The sequence below is a fragment of the Diospyros lotus genome, chromosome 5 (genome assembly GCF_014633365.1).
Source record: "Diospyros lotus cultivar Yz01 chromosome 5, ASM1463336v1, whole genome shotgun sequence".
NCBI classification, from domain to species: Eukaryota; Viridiplantae; Streptophyta; class Magnoliopsida; order Ericales; family Ebenaceae; genus Diospyros; species Diospyros lotus.
Window position 1 is genome coordinate 9,084,868 of NC_068342.1, and position 22,492 is coordinate 9,107,359.

Consider the following 22,492-nt stretch of genomic DNA (forward strand, 5'->3'; position numbering starts at 1 on the left):
AAAATAAAAAATAAATAAATAAAGAGATGAATATAAAAAATAAACAAATTTATTTATTTTATTTTTAAATGGGCATACCAAATGAATAGGCCCATAAGGGCAGGCATGTTCAAAATAAAAATGGGCCTGGGCCATCAGGGCTTGCAGAGCCCAAGTATGTGAAGAAAAAGGCTCCCCACTTTGCTTTTCAGTCATGCAGATTCACTCTCTCATTTTCTCTCCTCCTCTCTCTCTCTCTCTCTCTCTCTCTCTCTCTCTCTCTCTCTCTCTTTCATCCTTATTCTCTCTCATGATTTGCTCTCTGCTCTACATTTCCTTCACATTCTCTCAGAGCAGCCATTTGTGTATTATCAGCTAGTGCTTGCTATCGGGAAATAAGGAGCATTTTTATAGAATTATAGGATTTATGATTTATTGTTTTTTCTATATAGTTATTAGTTTGTTTTTCAGTTGTATTATCTGTTAGTGGGCAGAAGTTATGGCCCTCAAGTTGTGTTTTGTTTTCAGATTAGTAGTTGGGTAGTGGATCCTTAAATTTAAGGAAGTGGGGAGTGCTTCTCCTAAACTATATATGTATTGAGTTATAGGCTGGAAATAAAGTTTTCTTGCCAATTCATAACATGGTATCAGAGCCATAAAGCATCCTATTTCCAAAGAAACTAACATCTCATTCTATGACATTAAGCCTATCTATCTTGTGACACACGAAGTTCAAGTGCAATTCACCTGGGAGCTATGTCTACCTTAACCGAAGCAAGTGGTGCTTCTGAAGCACCAGTTACAGCAACCCTTTGTGGGGAGAACAAAAGCAATCCATCAACTGGAGAATTGCAAAATATTCAGGCAACCTATAGGTTAAATGGTAAGAACTATTTGAAGTGGTCTCAATTGGTTCGTACATTTCTGAAAGGAAGAAGCATGCTGAGCCATCTACTCGATACTGGACCTAAACAAGGAGATCCCACTTTCGAAGCTTGGGATGAAAAGGATTCTATGGTAATGTCTTGGTTATGGAATTCTATGATTCCTAAGATAAGTGACATTGTTATGTTCTTAAGTACAGATAAAGAAATTTGGAATGCAGTCAATTAACTTATTCAAAAATTCAAGATGCAACCTAAATTAATGAGATCAAAACAAAGATCTCAGCAACCAAGCAAGGAAACCGTTCGATCACTGAGTATTCCAATCTCTTGCAAACTCTAAGGCAGTAAATGAATCACTACCGGTGTATTAAAATGAAATGTAGTGAGGATGTTGCCTACTTAAAAGGTTTGTTGAAAAAGAAAGGATTTATGAATTTCTTGCTCGCCTAAATATTGAATTTGATGCAGTAAAAGTCCAGATACTTGGGAAAGAAGATTTACCATCTCTAAATGAAACTATAACCATTGTCTGAGCTGAGGAAGGAAAGAGAGGAGTCATGCCTGAGACTCATATAGTGGAAAATTCAGCACTTATGACAAGAAAGATCCAGCATTCCAGTGCAGAACATCAAGGGGGTGAGGCTAAAAAACTTACAAATGTGTCACGATCAAACAAGGATCTCTTGTGGTGCACCTATTGTAAGAAGCCTACACACATTTAGACAAGTGCTGGAAGTTACATGGAAAACCACAAGTTGAAGGTAAAGCACCAGGCAAGCAGAAAAGGCAGGAGCATGCCTATGTGGCTAACACATTACAGGTTGGGGAAATGGACATTCAAAATCAGTGATTACTAAGTTCAACAAGAAATAAATCTCTAAATTGAAACAACTGATTGGATCCTTAGAGAAATCTACTGGTTTAGGTACCTATACCCTAATTTGTTCAGGTATTTCCTCTTTTTCTCGTGCACTGAATGCCACAAATACTACTCTCTCAAGTGCCTGAATTATTGACTCAAGTGTCACCGATCATATGACATGTTCTTCTCAAAAATTTGTGTCATATAGTCCCTGTCCTAACAATTGAAAAATTATCATTATTGATGGTAAAACTACAACAATAGCAGGTCAAGGAGATGTTTATATCAATGAACATCTTACCTTAAAAAATGCTTTGCATGTACCTAAACTATTCACTAACCTTGTTTCAATCCAAAAACTTACCTCATATTCTAACTATAGAGTGGTATTTCATCCTTCTTATTGTGAAATTCAGGAATAGGACACGAGAAAGAAGATTGGACATGCTAAAGAGAAGGAAGATCTCTATTTGCTTGAGGAACAAAGTAGTGGACAGGAACCTAGGCTAGCCAAAATATCTCCTATGTCATGTATGATTGAATCCTCTCAATCTTGCAGAGAGAAGATTTGGTTACAGCATTTTCATTTTGATCATCCTTCTTTTAATGTTCTAAAAATTATGTATCCTTTATTGTTCAAAGGATTAAATGAATTAGACTTCTAGTGTGACACATGTGAGTTTGCAAAACATAGAAGGACATCCTTCCCAATGAATGTTAAAAGAAGTCATTTTCCATTTGCACTTATACACAATGACATCTGAGATCCATCTCATATTCCTAATATCACTGGGGCTCGGTGGTTTGTGTCATTTATTGATGATTGCACTAGAACCACTTGGATTTATCTTTTAAAAAACAAATCAAATGTTAGTTCTGTAGTCCCTATTTTCTATAATTTGATAAAAACTCAGTTCAATGTTGATATCAAAAGAGTCAGATCAAACAATGCTAGGGATTACTTTAATCAATTCCTTACTTCCTATTTCCAAGAAAAAGGCATAGTTCATGAGTCCTCTTGTGTAAACCCTCCACAGCAAAATGAGGTGGCCGAAAGAAAGAATGGACATCTCCTAAATATCACTAGAGCCCTCTTATTTCAAGGGAATGTTCCAAAACAATACGGGGGGGATGTTGTCTTGACTGCTACTCATCTTATGAATTGACTGCCATCAAGGAACCTAACTTCTAAAAGTCATGTTCAATTATTGTCTCAATTCTTTCCACAAGCTTCAATCTCTAATGGTTTCATACCTAGAGTATTTGGGTATATAGCATTTGTTCATCTGCACTCTCAACAAAGGGAAAAACTGGATCCTATGGCTCTTAGATGTATTTTTGTGGGGTATTCATCTACCCAAAAAGGGTATAAGTGTTTTCATCCTTCATCCAAATTTTTTTTTGTATCAATGGATGTTATATTCACTAAACAAACTTAGTATTTTGTTTGGGGGGAGACTTCAGTGAGTGAGAAAGAGGATAGAAATGTGTTTTTCCTTGAGTTTCCTTCTTTATTGCCTACTCCCATACAACACTTACAACCTACTGTTTCATCCCTACAACCAGCATCTAATTCTCAGCCCAAGCCTCAAGAACATATAGAAGAAGTGTTAATTCAGGAGGCTGAACCTCGTCCACTCCAAGTTTACTCAAGAAGGAAGAAACCTACTGCTCATTCAACACTTGTTCAAGTATATGAATCAGCTCTTAAACCAGACATTGAGCAACCTGAGGTAACTACTTCTACTTCCATCTATCCTAATGAAGTTGAACATGTTTCTGATCTATCTAATTCAACTGATATTGACCTACCTATTGCCACTCGCAAAGGAACCAAAACCTGCACAAAGCACCCCATGCACTTATTCATGTCCTATAAACACTTGCCTCCCAGTCACAAAACCTTGCTCACCAACATTAGCTCAATTCCCATTCCAAAAACAGTATCTGAGGCATTAAGCAATGAGAATTGGAGAGAAGCCATGAGGGTAGAGATGCAGGCACTTGAAAAGAATAAGACGTGGGATCTAGTGAGATTGCCTAAGGGGAAGAAACCAGTGGGGTGTAGATGGATATTCACTGTTAAGTACAACTCAAATGGGTCATAAAAAAGGTACAAGTCAAGGTTAGTTGCTAAGGGTTATACTTAAGCCTATGGTGTGGATTACCTTGAAACTTTTTCTCCTTATGCAAAAATGAATACCACAAGAATATTGTTATCCTTAGCTGCATTACAGCAATTTGATGTAAAAAATGCGCATGAAGATCTAGAGGAATAAATTTATATAGAGTTCCCACTGGGAGTAAGTCAAACAAAGGAAAAAGATGTGGTATGGAAGTTAAACAAATCCCTATATGGGTTGAAGCAATCTCCAAGAGTTTGGTTTGAAAAATTTACCAAAGCCATGCTCAATTTGGGATACAAACAAAGCCAAGAAGATCATATATTATTTATAAGGCATTCAATTGCTGGAAAAATCATTGTTTTACTGGTTTATGTAAATGATATCATAATGACAAGAGATGATTTGGAGGGAATGGAAAGCTTAAAGCAATGCTTAATAAAGGAATTTGAAATTAAGAAGTTGGGTAGGCTGAAGTACTTCTTGGGTATTGAAGGAGCTCACTCTCAACAGGGTATTTTTATATCCCAATAGAAATATATCCTAGATCTATTAACCGAGACTAATATGCTAGGATATAGTTCAACTGAGACTCTTATTGAGCCTAACCATAAGCTAAGTAACAGTCCAGATGATGCAGCAACATATAAAGGTCTCTACCAAAGATTAGTTGGGAGACTCATTTATCTATCACATACCCGGTCGGACATAGCATATGTTGTGGGAGTGGTTAGCCAATTTATGCACAATCCCAAGGAAATACACTTTTAAGGCTATACAAAGAATTTTGCATTATCTAAAGGGCACACCAGGTAACGGAATCCTATTCAAAAGAGGACAAGAATTACCCCTTGAACCCTATATGGATGCTGATTATGAAGGATCAATAGTTGATAGGAGATCATCATCCAGATATTGTACTTTTCTATAGGGAAATATTGTGACCTGGAGGAATAAGAAGCATAATGTGGTGCCAAGATCAAGTGCAGAGGCTGAATTCAGCTCCATGGCACTCAGGATTTGTGAATTACAATGGATTAAAATAGTCCTAGAAGATCTAAAGGTCAAATGGAACAATCCTATGAAGCTACATTGTGATAATAAATCAGCTATTAATATTGCACACAATCCAGTACAGCATGATCGCACTAAACATGTGAAAGTTGACAGATACTTTATAAAAGAGAAGATGAAAAGTGGTCTAATTTGTACTCCATTTGTGCCTACAGGAAGTCAGCTAGCAGATCTACTTACCAAAGGCCTTCCTGGAATAGCCTTTCAAAGGCTAACAAGCAAGCTGGGAATAGATGACATTCATTCTCCAGCTTGAGGGGGAGTATTGGGAAATAAGAAGCATTTTTACAAAATTATAGGATTTATGATTTATTGTTTTTTCTATATAGTTATTGGTTTGTTTTTCAGTTATATTATCTGTTAATAGGCAAAAGTTATGGCCCTCAAGTTGTGTTTTGTGTTCAGATTAGTAGTTGGGTAGTGGATCCTTAATTTAAGGAAGTGTGGGAGTGTTTTGCCTAAACTGTACATATATTGAGTTATAGGCTGGAAATAAAGTTAAGTTTTCTTTGCTAATTCATAACGCTCGCCTTGTAGTCTAAGTCCTTTCCCCTCATGATTTGGTTTCTGTTGAATTTGGTTGCCTTGTTCTCACTCTATCCCTCCTGAATTCACTCTCGTCACTCACCATTATTTCATTGTTAAGATAAAGGTGGCAGGGCTCTAGTGAAGTCCTTGTTGATTTCATCGTAGAGCTCAACACTATGTGAATGGAAGAGGCTTAGAGGCTGCTTTTCTGATGAAGCAAAGGCCTTAGGGCTTTGTTCCTTCAAGGGTTTCAATCTCTAGGCATGGGTATAACCATATACTTTTGTGTGTCCAATGCATTCTTTAAGTATACCATTGGAGGTTCATTTTTATTTTGGTAGGTGTTATTTTGTTATACAGGTCTTCATTTTCTCTCCCCGATTTCAATTCTTTTTGTGATAGCTATATTGAGTTATGTACTCCTCTTTTGTTGTTCAATGATACCCTCGTTGTTTGCCAACTCGATCATTGGTTACTAAAATCCTTGTTTTTTTGCGTTGCTGATTGACTTGGATTTTTGGTATGCTTTAGGGGTTTCAACTGATTTATTCGGTTATATAAAAAAAAAAAAAAAACTAACAAACAAACAAAAACTAATCTATTTCGTCTATTGTTAAACCCTAATTCTAAGACTGATAAGCCTCAGCAAAATGAAAAGGAAAGAGTAAGGAAAAGAAAAGGAGAATAAAGAAAAGGAGAGCATTTTTTATGCAGATTATAATGATGTGTCCCTAGTGTTCTACCATTGTTTGACTCATTTGACAAAATTGATCATTTTGACCTGTTGGACCCTATTGACCCACTTGTCCAAAACCTGGATTGACCCAATCTCAGGTCAACAAGTGTCCAAGCCAGTGTGGCAACCTGGCTCACTTGAGTTGACCGAGTCAGCTCCTTAGAGTTGCCCAGATGACTGAGGACCACTGAACTTTCATATTGGCCAAATAAATTGATGACCAACTGGGATTAACCAACAAAGTACAGTTCATTTGGCCTATGATGACTTCATTTCTGAGGTTGGCATACTTATGTTACCATCCTTAAGTTTGGTCAATTTTTTCCTTAATTTTAAATGAATTTATTATTAAGTTAATATTTCAAGATATACGAAATAGTCCTTTCAAGGGTAGTGTTATTGACCAAACTTATGTCAACATGGTTTTGGAAATGATGGCATCAACACTTATATCAACATTAACTCCAGCAATGATAGCTGTTGTGAGTAATGCTTTCTGAACAAGGTATATTTCGTTTAGTGCCATTTAAAGAGTTAGATGGGTGCCTACGCTAGGACACCTAGTTCTACTCAGTCAAACATTCAGTAACCAATTCAATTCAGTTACATGTTTATGTAGGATCAGGGAGTTGCCCCAAGAAAAAGTCTAGCCAAGTCAACTACCTCAACCAGCACAGTGTGTAAACTGAATATAGCATGTTGAATTTATTTTCCATTGTATCACATAATCTTCTCCTGGTATCAGTTGTTACTAAATAGTATGATATAAGAAACGGAAAAATGTTTTGCATGCTTACATGCCACTGCATGCTCTGTTCAAGGATTCTACTTTGTCAGATCTTAGGGATCTAACGAGAATTTAGTAGAGAATTTGAGAGAACAGGAGAAAGAATTGAGAGAGAGAGATGGAGAACGGAAAAGAGAACAAGGGAATTAAGAGAAAATTCCATAATTGAATTAAATCTTCTCGTGCCTTCCACGGGGTGGGATCAATCTATATTTATACTTATTTCCCCCCAAGTCACATGGGAGCTCTTCCCGCCAAAAAACAATAACCGCCAAGGCATACTCACACAAAGCACGTGTTAAGGAACATAGCATCTCTTATTCCCGAATACAACTAATTAAGTAGGTACATGACAATTACCCTCCCCTTGAGGAATTTCTTATCCTCAAGAAATACATAGGTTAGCTACCCTGGGAAATTGCTTGAGCAAGTCTGGGAGGTACTCCCATGTATTGTTATCTGCATGAAGCTTGGACCATTTCACCAACATCTAGGTGATAGGGGCTCCTTGTTTGTAAATAACTCTCTTATCTAGGATGGTTGTCAGTTCTACCATAGGCTCGCTGCTTCAAATACCTAAAAGTAAGCTTGGGCTAACCACCTACTCCCTTACAAACTTCTTAAGTGGTGACACATGAAACACCGGATGGATTTGGGAATTCTCCGGCAACTGAAGCTTATATGCCACATTTCCCAATTTGGCAATGATGGGAAAAGGTCCATAGTACCTTAGACTTAGTTTAGAGATTGGTCCTACCATCAATGCCATAAGATATGAGGGCCCCAACTTCAAATAGACTTCTTCCCCCACTATAAACTCCCTTTCACTTCTTCCTTTATTTGCTTGCTAGGAGGAAAATAGACTTCAAATAGACTTCTTCCGTAGCCAAGGCCACCCTCTGCTGATTTGGGATCTCATACCATTCAAACATCCTCTCACACCTTTTAATCCACCACCCAGGACTAATCCCATCAAACATGGGGATATCCAACTTTGGCATGGGAAATCCCGAGTGGTTATGCCCCACCGATCCCTCCCGCCTTTGCCCTATTACATTTTCTCCTACTTCTACTGGATCATCTCCAATTTCAGAGGTTCCAGGTACCATCTGATTCATCCCGTGTCCGGGCAAAATCAAATAAGACCTCTCCCTAGGAGGAAAATCAGGAGAAAGCCTTACCAAGTTTTGTTTGGCAAACATCATCATGAACCCCTGCAACCTATTCCCTAATCTGAGTTCCAACCTCCTCCCACCTCCTCCCAAGTCTGAGTAACCGCCCCTTCCAACTTCAGGTTAATTGAGATGATCACTTCACGGTTTCGATTGGATCCGATATCCAACTGACCCACCCGAGCTTGTAAGTTGGCCACCGTCGAGCCGAATTGTTGCAACTGCAACTCCATATTCTTCATCCGCGTTCCCTCCGCCATCACTCTGAATTCACAACGAACTAACCCGACCTAAGATGTGCTTTGATACCAAATTGTCAGATCTTAAGAGATCTGATGAAAATTCTCAAGAATTTTGTAGAGAATTCAGAACAAGGGAAAGAATTGATATATATATATATATATATATATATAGAGAGAGAGAGAGAGAGAATGGAAGAGAGAACAAGGGAATTGAGAGAGAATTCCAAAACTGAATTAAATCTTCTCGTGCTTCCCATGGTGTGGGATCAGTCTATATACTGATTTCCCCCCAAGTCACATGGGAGCTCTTCCTGCCAAAAAACAATAACCTCCAAGGCACACTCACACAAAGCATGTGTTAAGGAACAAGGCATCTCAGCCTACCCCCTTATTCCCGTATACAGCTAATTAAGTAGGTACAGCTAATTAAGTAGGTACATGACATACTTCTTCATCTTGCAAAAAAATGTTCTATTAGGACTACAGAGATAGCCAATTGCATGTCATGATATCCTGCCATGTTTACCCAGTATCCAGTCTATCTATCATGTTGGAAGTATATTGTACATGTTTGTTACATGTTTTATACATTGCAAATATCATGCATATCAGTACATGTTTTATACTTGGGAGTAACAGGTAGAACTCAGTTGCTTATAACAGGACTGTGGGTCATTCTAGACTATGTAGATATGGTATTCATGTCTTTACCCTTTACCTATTGGTACACATTTTACCCTTTACCTATTGGTACACATGGCTTGTATTATGCTGAAGAACAATTAAAAGATAGTATCGGGCACAGAATATAGACAATTTAAAGGCACTGTCAGGTTACAGAATGTAGGTATGGTTTAATGGTGTTACTTGCTCTCCTCACGGATTTATATGATATGCATCTATATGATATGCATTGATTGTTATGTTAAACAATTATGTTATGTAAACTTCACATCATATCATGAGCTCATTTGACATGGTTTTCACTGCATTCTCACTCCCTAGTGGCATGGTATACTTATTTATTTGCTAGGTCCTTGTGGCTCATACCAAGTATTCACTGTTATTTTTCAGGTTTTGACCAGTTATCCTGTAGCAGTAACTTTCTGGTAGGGTGTACAATTACTCCTACCCATACAATATGCTCTGTTTAGGCATGCTCCTAAAATTTACACAGACAGAGATATTCACATATATGTTTTATAGCACATAGTTCATTTTGTTAAATGTATTTATTTTGTCTTCTACCCGCAGACACATTCTGCTGTATTGATATTTGGGGAGTTGGCTCCCCCAATTCCATGTTTACATAGTTTCCCTCTTATGCATGATTATGTAGCATGTTAAATGTTATGGGTTATTCAGTAAGAGTGTATAACCAGGCTCAAGAGTTGAGTCACAGTATAGAAGATTTCATTTTAATTATATGTCTTCCTTATCTATCAGTAGCAGGTCCCACACACATCAGGATAAATGCCAATAATGGACCCTCATTTTTCAGGTTGTGACAAATCTATGCTCCAAGTAAACTTTATTTCTCAGAATACAAACTCACTTAGTCAATTAACAAGCCAAAACCATGCTACTCTAAAGAACCTCAGTTTCTTTGGCAGCTCTGTAGACAAAGTTGAGGGGAAAAAAAATGGACACTGAATTATTATATCACAAGAAGACTCGCATAATCACACAGAAATGTTATTCCCAAAAGGTATAGATGAATACAACAATAATCTCAAGCCTTAATCCCACTAGTATAGATGAATACAAAGAAAATAAAATTCATCCCAAAAAAAGCAGATACAACAATAACGTGCTCATTAACCCTCAAAACAAATATTTCATTTCCCCAATAATCTTACATTATGTGCCAGGACAAAAAAAAAAAATAAGACCAACCCAGAACCAAAGGCTCTGGGTTGAAAATTGTTAGTCGAACAAATATGAAAGTGAAGGTACAGCTTAACTCTCAAGTATATAATAAGTTATTTCAGCTGTTACCATCCTTCAAGTTATATTGTTAAGGAGAAAAAATAACACATAAAATATGTAGTAAGGACATGAGTAATATTAAGTTAAAGCATCACATACCCTTTCTAGGCGTTGAAGGAGAGCAGTTTTGAATTGACGAACTCCACGTCCGCTTGATGTTTGATCTAGTCTGTGAGCTTTTTCAAAAGCATAGAACCGACCTGATCCCAGAAAAGGCACCAAAATGTATCAAAGACAATTGCATCTTTGTAGAACATCTATTTAGCAAAATGAGATCACTCTAACATAACATACTGCTGTATTTGGTATTCAGGGGAGTAAGCAATGTAGTCAATCTAGGTATGAGCAAAAACATAAGTAATATATCTATAATGGAACAGGGAAATCAAGAAAAAGGATCAAAGACTAAAAAGGAATGCATAGAAAGAAAGAAGAGATGGTCTTAACTGCCCTCATCTGAACAAAATGGAAATTGACTAGAATCTTGAGCCAAACACAAACCAGTGAGACAATATGTTGTCTGTTTGTTCATAACATGAGCATTCCCAGGGGAAGCTAAATAATGAGGAGACCAACAAAAGTCTTGGGAGAATGTGCACCAGTCTTCCTTAATAGACTACAATGCAAAGGGCATCCATCAGCAGTGAGCTAGTAGGGGAAATCATGCTAGTCCTTATGTAGCCATCAATAACACAGAGATTTTCAGAGTTGGAAAGGAAGAGAGTTAGGAAGTCACTAGAGAAAGACAGTAACAGTGGAGAAAGAGCTTCAAAATCTACTGAATGACACGGTACGAACTAAATTTGTTAAGGTTGTTTTTCTGTTATTGTTCCTGCTCTTACAACAACCAAGGACAGACCCCTATCATGGTGGAGAGCTCAAGCTAGAACACTAATGTCCAAGCGATAGAAGGACTAGATCATGGCCTGAGATTCCAACTGTTTTAAGTGATCATCATGGATGATAGCCGTGGTAGTGAAACCATATTTTCAGGAAGGTGAAAGTGTGCTTGGTGGAAAGCAACCCATGTTCTGGAAGGATGCACTCTCTTGAGATTAGTCAAGACCAAACTCGCTAGAGGCTTGAGTAAGGCCCAGATCAAACGTGTAACTTTAGCCACCAATCCACAAGTCCCTAAAAGGTCCCAAGTGTAGTGCAACATAGATCCTACATCAGCCTAGATTGATGTAGGGATCAATGATAGCCTCAACATAGCATAGTAGTGGCAACATAATTGGAGGATCTCAACTCTATTGAGTAGAGGGAGGTCCATGGTGACCAAAGCACTTAGGAAAAGTTCCATCGGCCAAGTCATGGAGATGAAGTTAGCATCATCAAATTATACCACCCTTGAGAAGGTCTGCAATTGTGATGGAAGCTTGGGCAAAGTGTTCCACCAGCCAAGATACACAGTGGAGAGTTCCATCAACTAAGCCAAGAATGAAGCTCCATATGGTTTATGACAATTGGTTGTGGATAGAACACTGTGTAGAATCCAAGCTTTCTGATCTGTTTCCTAATTCAGGAACCCTGATTTTCTAATCCTATGGAATTAATGATTTTTTTTTGCAGTCTCCTAAGATGTATAGTTTCCTAATCTGTATTTAGTAATTTCCTAATCTGTATTTAATAGTTTCCTAAGTTGTATTCAGTAGTTTCCTAAGTTGTGTAGTTTCCTAAGCTGTTTTTGGAAGTTCCTACTTCTATATAATTGTACATCTCAATCAAAGGAATGCAGAGAAATTCATTATTCTCCAAATTCTTCAGCACACCCTAACTTACTCAATTGAGTCTATCTAACACTCAGGAAAGATATCACAAAAAGCTCAATCCCTAATGGGAGAGAGCACAGAGATTCACATCTCTGACACTTGGAGAGATATCATGGCAGTCCCCAAAGGGAGAGATTATAGAGATTCACATGCCACCTTGACAATGCTGGCGTTTGGAGAATCAAATCAAGGAGGCTCAATCCAGAGAAAGATAGGCTGCTGACATGGTGGGTGACCTGGTATGCGTGCCACCCCAGGATACATAATATGATTACACACAAGTAAATGGTAATAGTGTTTGAATCATGTCCTTGACAGTTCAGTTGCCATCCCATACCAATTAAATCAACAAAAGCCTCAAGAGATCCAAAGATCTGCATTTTCATAAATGGAAACACCATGTAATAATTGATTATAGCACAGCTATAAATTTGAAATGTATAACATGGAGCAAGTACAGTAACTTATCGCTAAATTTGAGATTCATATAGGTATAACAGGGAGCAAGTAGCCCGTAATCATCCTATCTGCTAACATCACTGAAAAGAGTTGTATTATGGCACAATGTCTCCATTGTTGATTAAAATTTAGAGGAATAAGAACAAATTATAGAAAGACGAAGAGCTATTATAGCACAAATGCTTTAACATGTGTCTTAAGTACTGAATGTGAACGCCCATCGGACATGTCAAACTAGGTGTCAAGTACTTCATACATCATGTGCCAAGTCCATTGATTATAAGTTGGTCAAAATTTTATCTACTTGATAGTTAAAAGTTCGGAATGCACTCATTTTATTTAATAGATAATAAATTTATTTAAGATTGCACCAATGACATATTGGGTGATGATATTTTTCAACTTCTATGTTGATCTTTACTCATCTTTTTCAGTGGATACCTTATTTGTAACAACCCGTGTAATTTTCCCACTTATTTTTTAAATAATGGAGTAAATTAGAAAAAAAAATTATTTTGTGGGAAAAGCAAAGAAAATAGCTTGAGGCTAGTAAATTCTTGAAATCGGGCTGATAACGGGTTAAAATGACCTGCTAGATTTTTTTTACAGGTCGAGTGGTGACTTGGTGGACCTCGACAAGATAATAAATTTAATTATGGAATTGTCATGCACCTAATGTTTGTAAGGGTTTATTGGTATTTTTACAGCAGTTGAACTGTAACTAGCTGCTCAAAGTTGTAGTTTGTACCTTGTATTGGCAGCCTTGTTGGCGCCAAACTAAAACTGCCTGGATTTGTATGAAAACTGTAAGAAAAAATGAACTGAATAATAGGTTTACTCGAGTAGGCAACTGAATAATTGAATGACAGAACTCGGGTAGAAAGGCAACTGAAAGAGAATGAGTCTTCTACAATACATCAATGGTGTGTACATCAGTTTGTATACATATATTCTAATCCTAGATTAGGAATCTACATCAATGCCTAATCTATACAATAATAGGAAATAGCAAAAATAGGAAACTACTAATTTACATATTCTACTTCCTATTAGGCTAAGCTATATTTAGAAACACAAAATAAAAGAGAGAGCTAGAGATTTGTACAGCTAGTGATTTGGACAGCCATATCATTCATAATTTTCCATGCTCCCCCTCAAGCTGGTCTAAAGATATCTTACATGGCCAGCTTGCTTATCAGCTTGTCGAATTGTCTTCTCTGTAGTCCCTCTGTAAGAATATCTGCTATTTGATCACTAGTTGGAATGTAAGGCACACAAATCAACTTGTTCTCAAGCTTTTCTTTGATAAAATGTTTGTCTACTTCTACATGTTTGGTTCCATCATGAAGAACTGAGTTGTGGGCAATAGCGATTCTAGCTTTGTTGTCACAATATATTTTCATAGGAGTGGATTCAAATGTTTTTAATTCTTTCAGCAGTCTTTTGATTCACATCCTCTCACAAATCTCGTGAGCAACGGCCCTAAACTCAACTTCTGCACTACTTCATGACACCACATTCTGTTTTTTACTTCACCATGTAATAAGATTTCCTCCTACAAAAGCACAATAACCTGAGGTAAATCTTCTATCAATAATACTACCAGCCCAATCAACATCTGTATAAACCTTAATCTGTAGATGACCATGTTTTTTAAACAATAACCCTCTTCCAGGGGTCCCTTTTAGGTACCTCAAGATCTTGTACACAGCTTCAAAGTGTTTGAGACCTGGTGAATGCATAAATTAACTCACCTTGCTAACAATAAAGGCAATATCGGGTCGAGTATGAGATAAATATATTAATTTTCCAACAAAACGTTGACATTGTTCCCAGTTGACCACCTTTTCAGCTTGTGCTGGTTATAACTTAAGGTTGGCTTCAATGGGAGTTCCCACTGCTTTGCAACCTAGTAAACCTATCTCACCAAGTAAATCAATAATATATATGCATTGGCAAACACTGCAAAAGTACTTTAACTTGCCTAAGTCTTTGATTTCAAAGTCACTAGCAAAGTTTTTTTTAACTTTTCCAGTTCAGCCACATCGTTACCTGTCAGGATTATGTCGTCCACATAAACAAGCAAGATAGAAATTTTATCTTCCCTTGAATGTTTATAACCCTAACCTTTTACAGCCTTTCCAAAGTGTTCAAACCATCCTCTAGGTGATTGTTTAAGGCCATATAAGAATTTCCTTAACCTGCATACTTTCCAGCTGCCAAATTTTTCTTCAAAGCCAGGAGGCAAACCCATAAATACTTCCTCCTCTAAATCTCCATTCAAGAAGGCATTTTTCACATCTAATTGGTGTAGGGACTAGTTGAAATTTACAACCAATGAAAGCAAACTATGATAGAATCTAACTTTACGACAGGGGCGAAAGTCTCCTGGTAATCAATTCCACAAGTTTGTGTAAATCCTTTGGCCACTAGGCTCGCCTTGTATCTTTTGTATACTTTCATCTACATTGCATTTTATATTAAACACCCATTTGCATCCCTCTATTTTCTTACCCCTTGGTAGGTCAACTATCTCCCATGTACCATTTTTCCTTAGAGCATTCATCTCTCCTAAACTGCAGATTTCCAATGCTGATCATCTGAAGCTTCTTATATGTTTCTTGGAACAAATAGGAGAGAGATCTTAGCAGTAAGAAGCTCTATGGTTGTTGGAGAGGATTTCGTATAACAAGTATTTTGAAATGGGATTATTAGAACAAGAACGAGTACCTTTCCTAAGAGCAATCGGGATATCAAGATCTGAAGACTCATTAAGAATGGGATTAGAATTTGAAGAAGTAGGAATTGGGGTCAAGGAGTTACCTGGAAGATTCCCAAGCCCATCACTTTGAGATTCAGATAGGCCTTGTGCTAGAGTAATAGGTAGGTCCCTTTCTTTTGTATGATTTAAGTTCAAAGTCCAGTTCTTGTTGTAGCATTCCTCCCCCTGAATTTGAATCATTGGTACATGGCAGAAACAGACTGGGATTGAGATTATTTTGTTTTTCTAAAACTGGATTTGCTGCAGACTGTTCCAGAATTGTATTGGGAAGAGATACAACACTCCAAAAATTATCTTCCTCTCTCTCATTCTCCCCTTGAAGAGAATGTTTAAGAAAGGGTTCATTTTCAACGAAGGTCTCATCCATACTGACATGCATTTTTTTTGTTTTTGGATTGCAACATTTGTACCCCTTTTTGTTAGGAGAATACCCTGTAAAAACACATTTTTCTGCTCTAGGCTCTAGTTTGGACCTGAATTTAGCAGGTATGTGAACATAAACTGTGCAGCCAAACACCTTAAGAGTAAGACCTTCTTGCAATTTAAAGTTTGGAAAAACAAGTTTCAAACAATCCAATGGAGTTGTATATTTTAAGATCCTAGTAGGCATCCTATTAATCAAGTAAGCTGCTGTCAACACAGCCTCACCCAATAAATATTTTGGTACGTTTGCTGAAAACATAATAGCACAAGCAACTTCAAGTAAATGTCTGTTTTTTCATTCAGCAATTCCACTTTGTTCTGGGGTATCTCAGCAAGCAGATTGGTGTTGAATTCCTTTTTCCTTTAAAAATTTGTCAATTCTTCATTGAAATACTCCATTCCATTATCAAAATGAAGTATTCCAATTTTAGTTTGGAATTGATTTTCAGTCATGTTAAAAAAACTCAACCAAGTATGATCATCAATGAAAGTTACAAACCATTTTTTGCCGGTTAAAGTTGTGACTTTAGAGGGCCCCCAAACATCACTATGAACCAAGTAAAAAGGTTTTGAGGCATAATATGGTTTTATAACATATGTTGTGCGATGACTTTTAGACAAGTAGCAACTTTCACATTGACATAGGGAGACATCCATATTTTTAAACCACCTAGGAAATAAATGTTTAAGATATTGAAAACTGGGGTGTCCTAGTTTACGATGCCAAAGTACTATTTGATCGTAAGTAGGGATGGAGCAAACACTACTCAAACTCAAACCTTGAGCAATAGGTTTTTTACTGGAGGAGTTGTCATCAAAATAGTAGAGGCCATGCATCATTCTAGTCTACGATGCCAAAGTACTATTTGATTGTAAGCAAGGATGGAGCAAACACTACTCAAACTCAAACCTTGAGCAATAGGTTTTTTACTGAAGGGGTTGTCATCAAAATAGTAGAGGCCATGCATCATTCTAGCACTGCCAATCGTCCTCTTCGAGTTCTAGTCTTGGAATTTACAATGAGATTTGTAAAAAGTAACATAGCAGTTAGAATTTTCGGATAGTTTACTCACGGATAGCAAGTTACTGGCAAGGTTAGGTACATGAAGAACAGATTTCAGATAAATATTTTCTGAAATTTTTATTGAACCTTTTCTAGCAATAGATGAGAAACTACTGTCAACCATTCTAACTTTTTCGTTCCCAAGACAAGGAGAATGAGTACTAGATAAGTGGGGTGAACTACTCATATGATCAGATGCACCTATAATCCAAGGTGAAAAATTTGAAAATATATATATATATATATCATCACCTGTTTGAGCAATTGACACACTCAGAATACTAGATGAGGAATTGGATTTCAGCAACCTTAGAAGATGATCCATCTACTCCTTGGTGAATGGACTGGGACTGGTTTCAGCTTCATGCACAGTAGGGTAAGTACGGCCGGGTTTCTTCCTATTTTTGGGTTTCCAGTTTTCTGGTTTCCCATGGATAAACCAGCAAATCTCCCATGTATGACGAGGTTTATTACAATGATCACACCAAACTTTAGGTTTCTCCTAGTGGCTCACTTTATACACCTTAGCATCAGCAACCATAGCCAAAGTTTCAGTGTGAATATTTTCAGCTTTTTCCCCGATCATGACTAGGGTTGGCAATGGTTCGGTTTGGTTTCGGTTTTTGCCAAAACCATAACCAAACCAAACTTAAATTACTAAAACCAAAACCAAACCATTACCCATTTGGTTTAAAAATTTAAAACCATAACCAAACCATTTGGTTTCGGTTCAGTTTCGGTTTAATCATAGTTTTTTTAGTTTAATCCATATCAACAAACAAAGACAAATAGTATTCATAAATTTTTTTGATAATTTCACAACAAACAAAGATAAATTCTAATAAAGTTACCTTATTTTTGCATAAAGTTACAAAACTTATTAGATATAAAATCACATTTCCAAACCTACAATTGTTAAGATCAATAAATTAATATGTGCATAATTAAATTGTAATTTAAGCTAAAAAAAATTAGTTACGAAAGTTAATACCTTCATCAACAACATTAATATATTTTTCGTAAATTGATGCATATCCATCTGAAATGAATGAGCCAACTCCATCTAACAAAATTATAAATATAAAAAATAAATTAATATGAAGAGAGATGAGGCAGAGAGCGAGAGGCAGCGAGGGTGAGAGAGATCGAGGGCGAGCGAGAGCAAGAGGGGCCGAGCCCTAGCGAGAGCAAGAGAGATCTAGCGAGGGCGAGTGAGAGCAAGAGAGATACAGAGAGCGAGGGCGATTGGCGAGCTCGCGCGGAGGAGCAAGAGAAATAAGGTAGAAAAGGTTAGAGAGATTGAGGGCAAGCGAGAGCAGGGGCCAAGCCCTACCAAGAGCAAGAGAGATCCAGCGAGGGCGAGCGAGAGCAAGAGACATGCAGAGAGCAAGGGCGAGGGCGGGCGAACGAGCGAGAGGCAGCGAGGGTGAGAGAGAGTGAGAGTGAGGTTGAGAGAGGAAGGAGAAAAGAAGGGGAGAAGGGTTTGCAAGCAAGGCAATTGGGCTGGGATGGGCTAGCCTCAGGTGGGCGGGGTTGTATATAATATATATTATATATACATATTATATTATATATAATATATTATATATATATTCGGTTCGGTTCGGTTCGGTTCGGTTCGGTTACCCACCATTCGGTTCGGTTTCGGTTCGGGTTTTGGTTTGGTTTTAGTGAAAACCATAACCAAACCATACCCATTGAAACAGTGTTCGGTTTTTCCCCGAACCAAACCATTACCCAGTCAAACGGTTTTTAACCACGTTGACCGGTTCGGTTCCCCACGGTTTCGGTTGCAATTGCCATCCCTAATCATGACCTGCCTCCAACTTTCCTCCCTTCTAACTTTAGATAACACTTCACTAAGGGATGGAAGGGGAAGGGATTGCCTACTGCGTATTCTACCTCTGACTTCATCAAACTCAATGTTGAGTCCAGCCGAGAACTTGAAAATCTGGTGGTTTTCTACCATCTTCTTGTAGTAGTTGCTGTCTTCAAGAGATTTCCATTCATAGTCATTGAATATGTCTAGATCTTGCCACAACCTTTTCGGTGAATTGAAATATTTTGTAACATTGTCTCCTCCTCCTCAGATCTCACCTAGTTTGAGGGTCAACTCGTATAGCTGAGACTAATTTCCCAAATCCGAGTACATTTGGGTGACCTTGTCCCAAAGTTTCCTCGTCGTTGCATAGCACATGTAATTTGCACTGATTTCTTCTTCCAGTGAATTCGCCAACCCTGTCATGACCATGGAATTTTCTGTGTCCCATATGGAGTAGGCTGGATCCTTCTCATTAGGCTGCTTCATATCACCAGTTAAATACCCAATATTGCCGCACCCATGTACTTATATCCGAACTAATTGAGACCAGCATAGAAAATTATCACCATTCAACCTAATGGTGGTGATTTGGACAGGGTTGGGTTGAGTCTCGAAATTTTTATGCGGGTTCAGGGCTAGAATAGAGGTACAAGATTCAGATGAAATTTCAGACATGGTGAAAACAGGGCTGCGATTGAACAGTTATGGCTCTAATACCATGTAAGAAAAAAGGAACTAAACAATAGGTTTACTCGAGTAGGTTGGGTAGAAAGATAACTGAAAGAGAATTGAGTCTTCTACAATACATCACTAGTGTGTACATCAGTTTATATACATATATTCAAACCCTAGATTAGGAATCTACATTAATGACTAATCTATACAATAATAGGAAATAACAGGAATAGGAAACTGCTAATTTGCAATTATACATATTCTACTTCCTATTAGACTAAAGCTATATTTAGAAACACAGAATAAAGGAGACAGCTAGAGATTTGTACAGCTAGTGACTTGGACAGCTAGTGATTTGGACAGTCGTATCATTCATGATTTTCCAAAAAAAACCTAATCCAGCTGAATGCAAAGGCATCAAAAAGCATATTTCCAGAAATTCTCTGTCTCTCTCTCAATTTCTCTCTCTCCACTTTGCTTTCTCTCTCGGCTATTTCTGATTCCCTTTCTTTCTCCGAATCTTCCTCTCATTTCTCCATAAATTCTGCCCTAATTCTTTCAATTAGCACATAATTGACCTTGTCAGATTTGAGGACCTAACAGGAATTAAATTAAGAATTGGACAATGGTGTAGTGGACCAAAGTGATGGTCAATGATGTCAATATATGTTGGTATATATATAATAAGCGGAAAAAAAAGGAATAAAATGGATATGTATATATATATAGATATGTGGAAATCTACATATATATATATATATAAAAGAAAGAAGAAAAAAAGTGAAAAAAAAAAAGGAAGAATATGAAAAAAGTGGCCTGGCGCCAGGCCAGGCATACTAGCTTCAACTAGCAACCGGTGGCCAGCATGCCTAGGCACGTGGGCCAAGCATGCGGCTGGCAAGGCCAGCCACTGCTAGCCAAATGTTCAAGGGACCACTTAGGTCCCCTCCCACCCAAGTGTACCATTTTCTCCTATTTTTGAAATTTAAGGGAAAAAATGCAAAAAAAAAAAAAAAAAACAAAATTAAGGGTGCAATGTCAAAACGGAGATGACCCCTCCCATCCTTCCTGTTGGAGAGTCCTAGCTACTAAGGAGTTCATTAGAAAGAAGAAGTTGTAGCGTAGCTGATAAGAAGACATGCAGCGATTGGAGCCTGATCAGATGATGATAAGAGATCAAATACAGTGAAGATAAGTTCCTAAAAATCAGGATAAATAAGGACTAGATAGGAGTAGAGATAGTTGTTATCTTGACTCATTTGTATCCTAAAATCTGTTGTATATTATCTCTTAAATAGTAGGACTAAATAGTATAGAAACCTGTATAAGTAGAGTTTCTATCTTTGAATCAAAGTATCAAGTTTATTCATCTCAATACTCGACCCAATTTCCAGGTTCCCTGCTTAGGGACCAAGTGTATTCACTTTCATTTTTTCCTTGAGTGTAAGTGCAAGTGCAAGGGAGAGTGAATTTGGAGAGGATAAGCTTGAGGGTATATTCTTGTGAGTTCTTTGGAGTAGGATCGTCCCTCACCAAGATAATGAGACTAACTCCATTATGATATGTTTACTATCATGATTAGCTAAGCGGATAAAGTAAGTCTTCTATTGGGTTCCTAATGTTGTTTTAAAGGTGGGTAGCTCATTGATTTGAGGTCAACTAGCTCCTAAGCTCACCCTGGTAAGTCCTCTATCCCTGTTTTCATAATGTTGGAGCATCCATTGGCGTGACATGTTGTTGGTTTGCTGTTGGGTGTATTATCGCTTCTTTATTTTGTATAAATGTCATGGGAACATGTTGGGGCTATGTGCATGAGATCTTGAGACGAGAATGCCCAAGGTTAGGGGTTGCCGTCAACAAAAAATCGATGTGGACTCTCAAGACAAGAATGCCCGAGGTTGGGGGTCATTGTCAATAAGCGATCGATGTGTAAGACTTCAAAATGAGAATACTCGAGGTTAGGGGCTACCATCTTTGGAAGTCTGAACGTCCTTAGTCATAGAGACCCTAAAAATGTGGAGAATGTGGTTAGGGGTTGCATTCCAAGGTTTCTATGGTTGAATTTACTAAGTTTGCGACATCCATGGTTGCATCTCCATCATTTCAGATGCTTGTGTGGGTATTTCGAGTACCGGAGCTCATTAGAAGACTATCATTTGTAATTTAAGGTATTTGGTATTGAACTGTGATGTGATGCTACTATTTGGGACTTAAACCAAGCGATTAAAAGTGGGTCGTGCATTGTATTATATTTTTATTAGAAAGTAGAATGTCTCGTGGGACTTTCAGCACAAGAATCATGGGGAAATGATTTTTCTACAATTAGTCATGAATTTTCTTGTAAACCCTGTCTAAATAATCTGAGATGAAACGCAGCAGTACATCAGTGTGTTTTGGAGAGTTTCTGAAAATTGTAGGTGGCATGAAAAATTCTGAGAACATTTCACATGAATTAAAAAGAAAACTAGTTTCTAACAAATCCAGCCTCACTTTCTCGAATTTTGTAGGAAGAGATATGCCTGTTTGGGTAATGACTGCACAGTGCAGTCACTTAGTCAGACTAGCTGACTTTGAGTCCAATTCCCAAGGGTCAAACCTTCTTGGAATAAAATGAAATTTGGATATGTCATAGCTTGCTGAATAAGCCCTCCAATGGTGTATGGATAGTCCCCAAAGACAGGTTTGTCACTAAATATTAAAAATACGGAAATGTGTCACAGCAACAACGTAGGAGTGAATAGTCGACTTCATGAAATTTTTCAAGGGGTTAAATGATGCCCTTTGGGGTTTATACTTTTAACAAAAGGTTGATTTATGGATCTTCTAGTCCAAGATAAATTTTCAAATTTTTACACAAAGGCTGAAATAATTTAATAATTAAAACCCGTCAGGGTGACGGGTAGCACTTGTCTCACATGAGATGAAAAATCAGGCAGCTAACTAGGGAAACCACAGGATTTCCCATTAATGGCTCCGTTGTGTAATCTGGTCTCACATTCGAATATTCAAATTGGTATTAATTTGAAATAAGAAATTTTCCATATAATTTTTAAATTGGGGATAAAAAAAGGTAGGATGTTACATTATTAACTATTGAACTTGAGTGACTTTTATTTT

At 37.5% G+C, this 22,492-nt stretch overlaps 1 protein-coding gene across 1 annotated transcript in view; it reads right to left on the reverse strand.

The window, feature by feature from the left end:
- The window catches only part of LOC127801730 (callose synthase 2-like), a 77,688-nt gene that overhangs the window by 52,972 nt on the left and 2,224 nt on the right, over positions 1–22,492 (reverse strand). Inside the window, exon 3 of the mRNA XM_052337097.1 lies at positions 10,479–10,579. Within this exon, the coding sequence (XP_052193057.1) occupies positions 10,479–10,579 (101 nt within the window). The remainder of the gene's footprint in view (positions 1–10,478; positions 10,580–22,492) is intronic.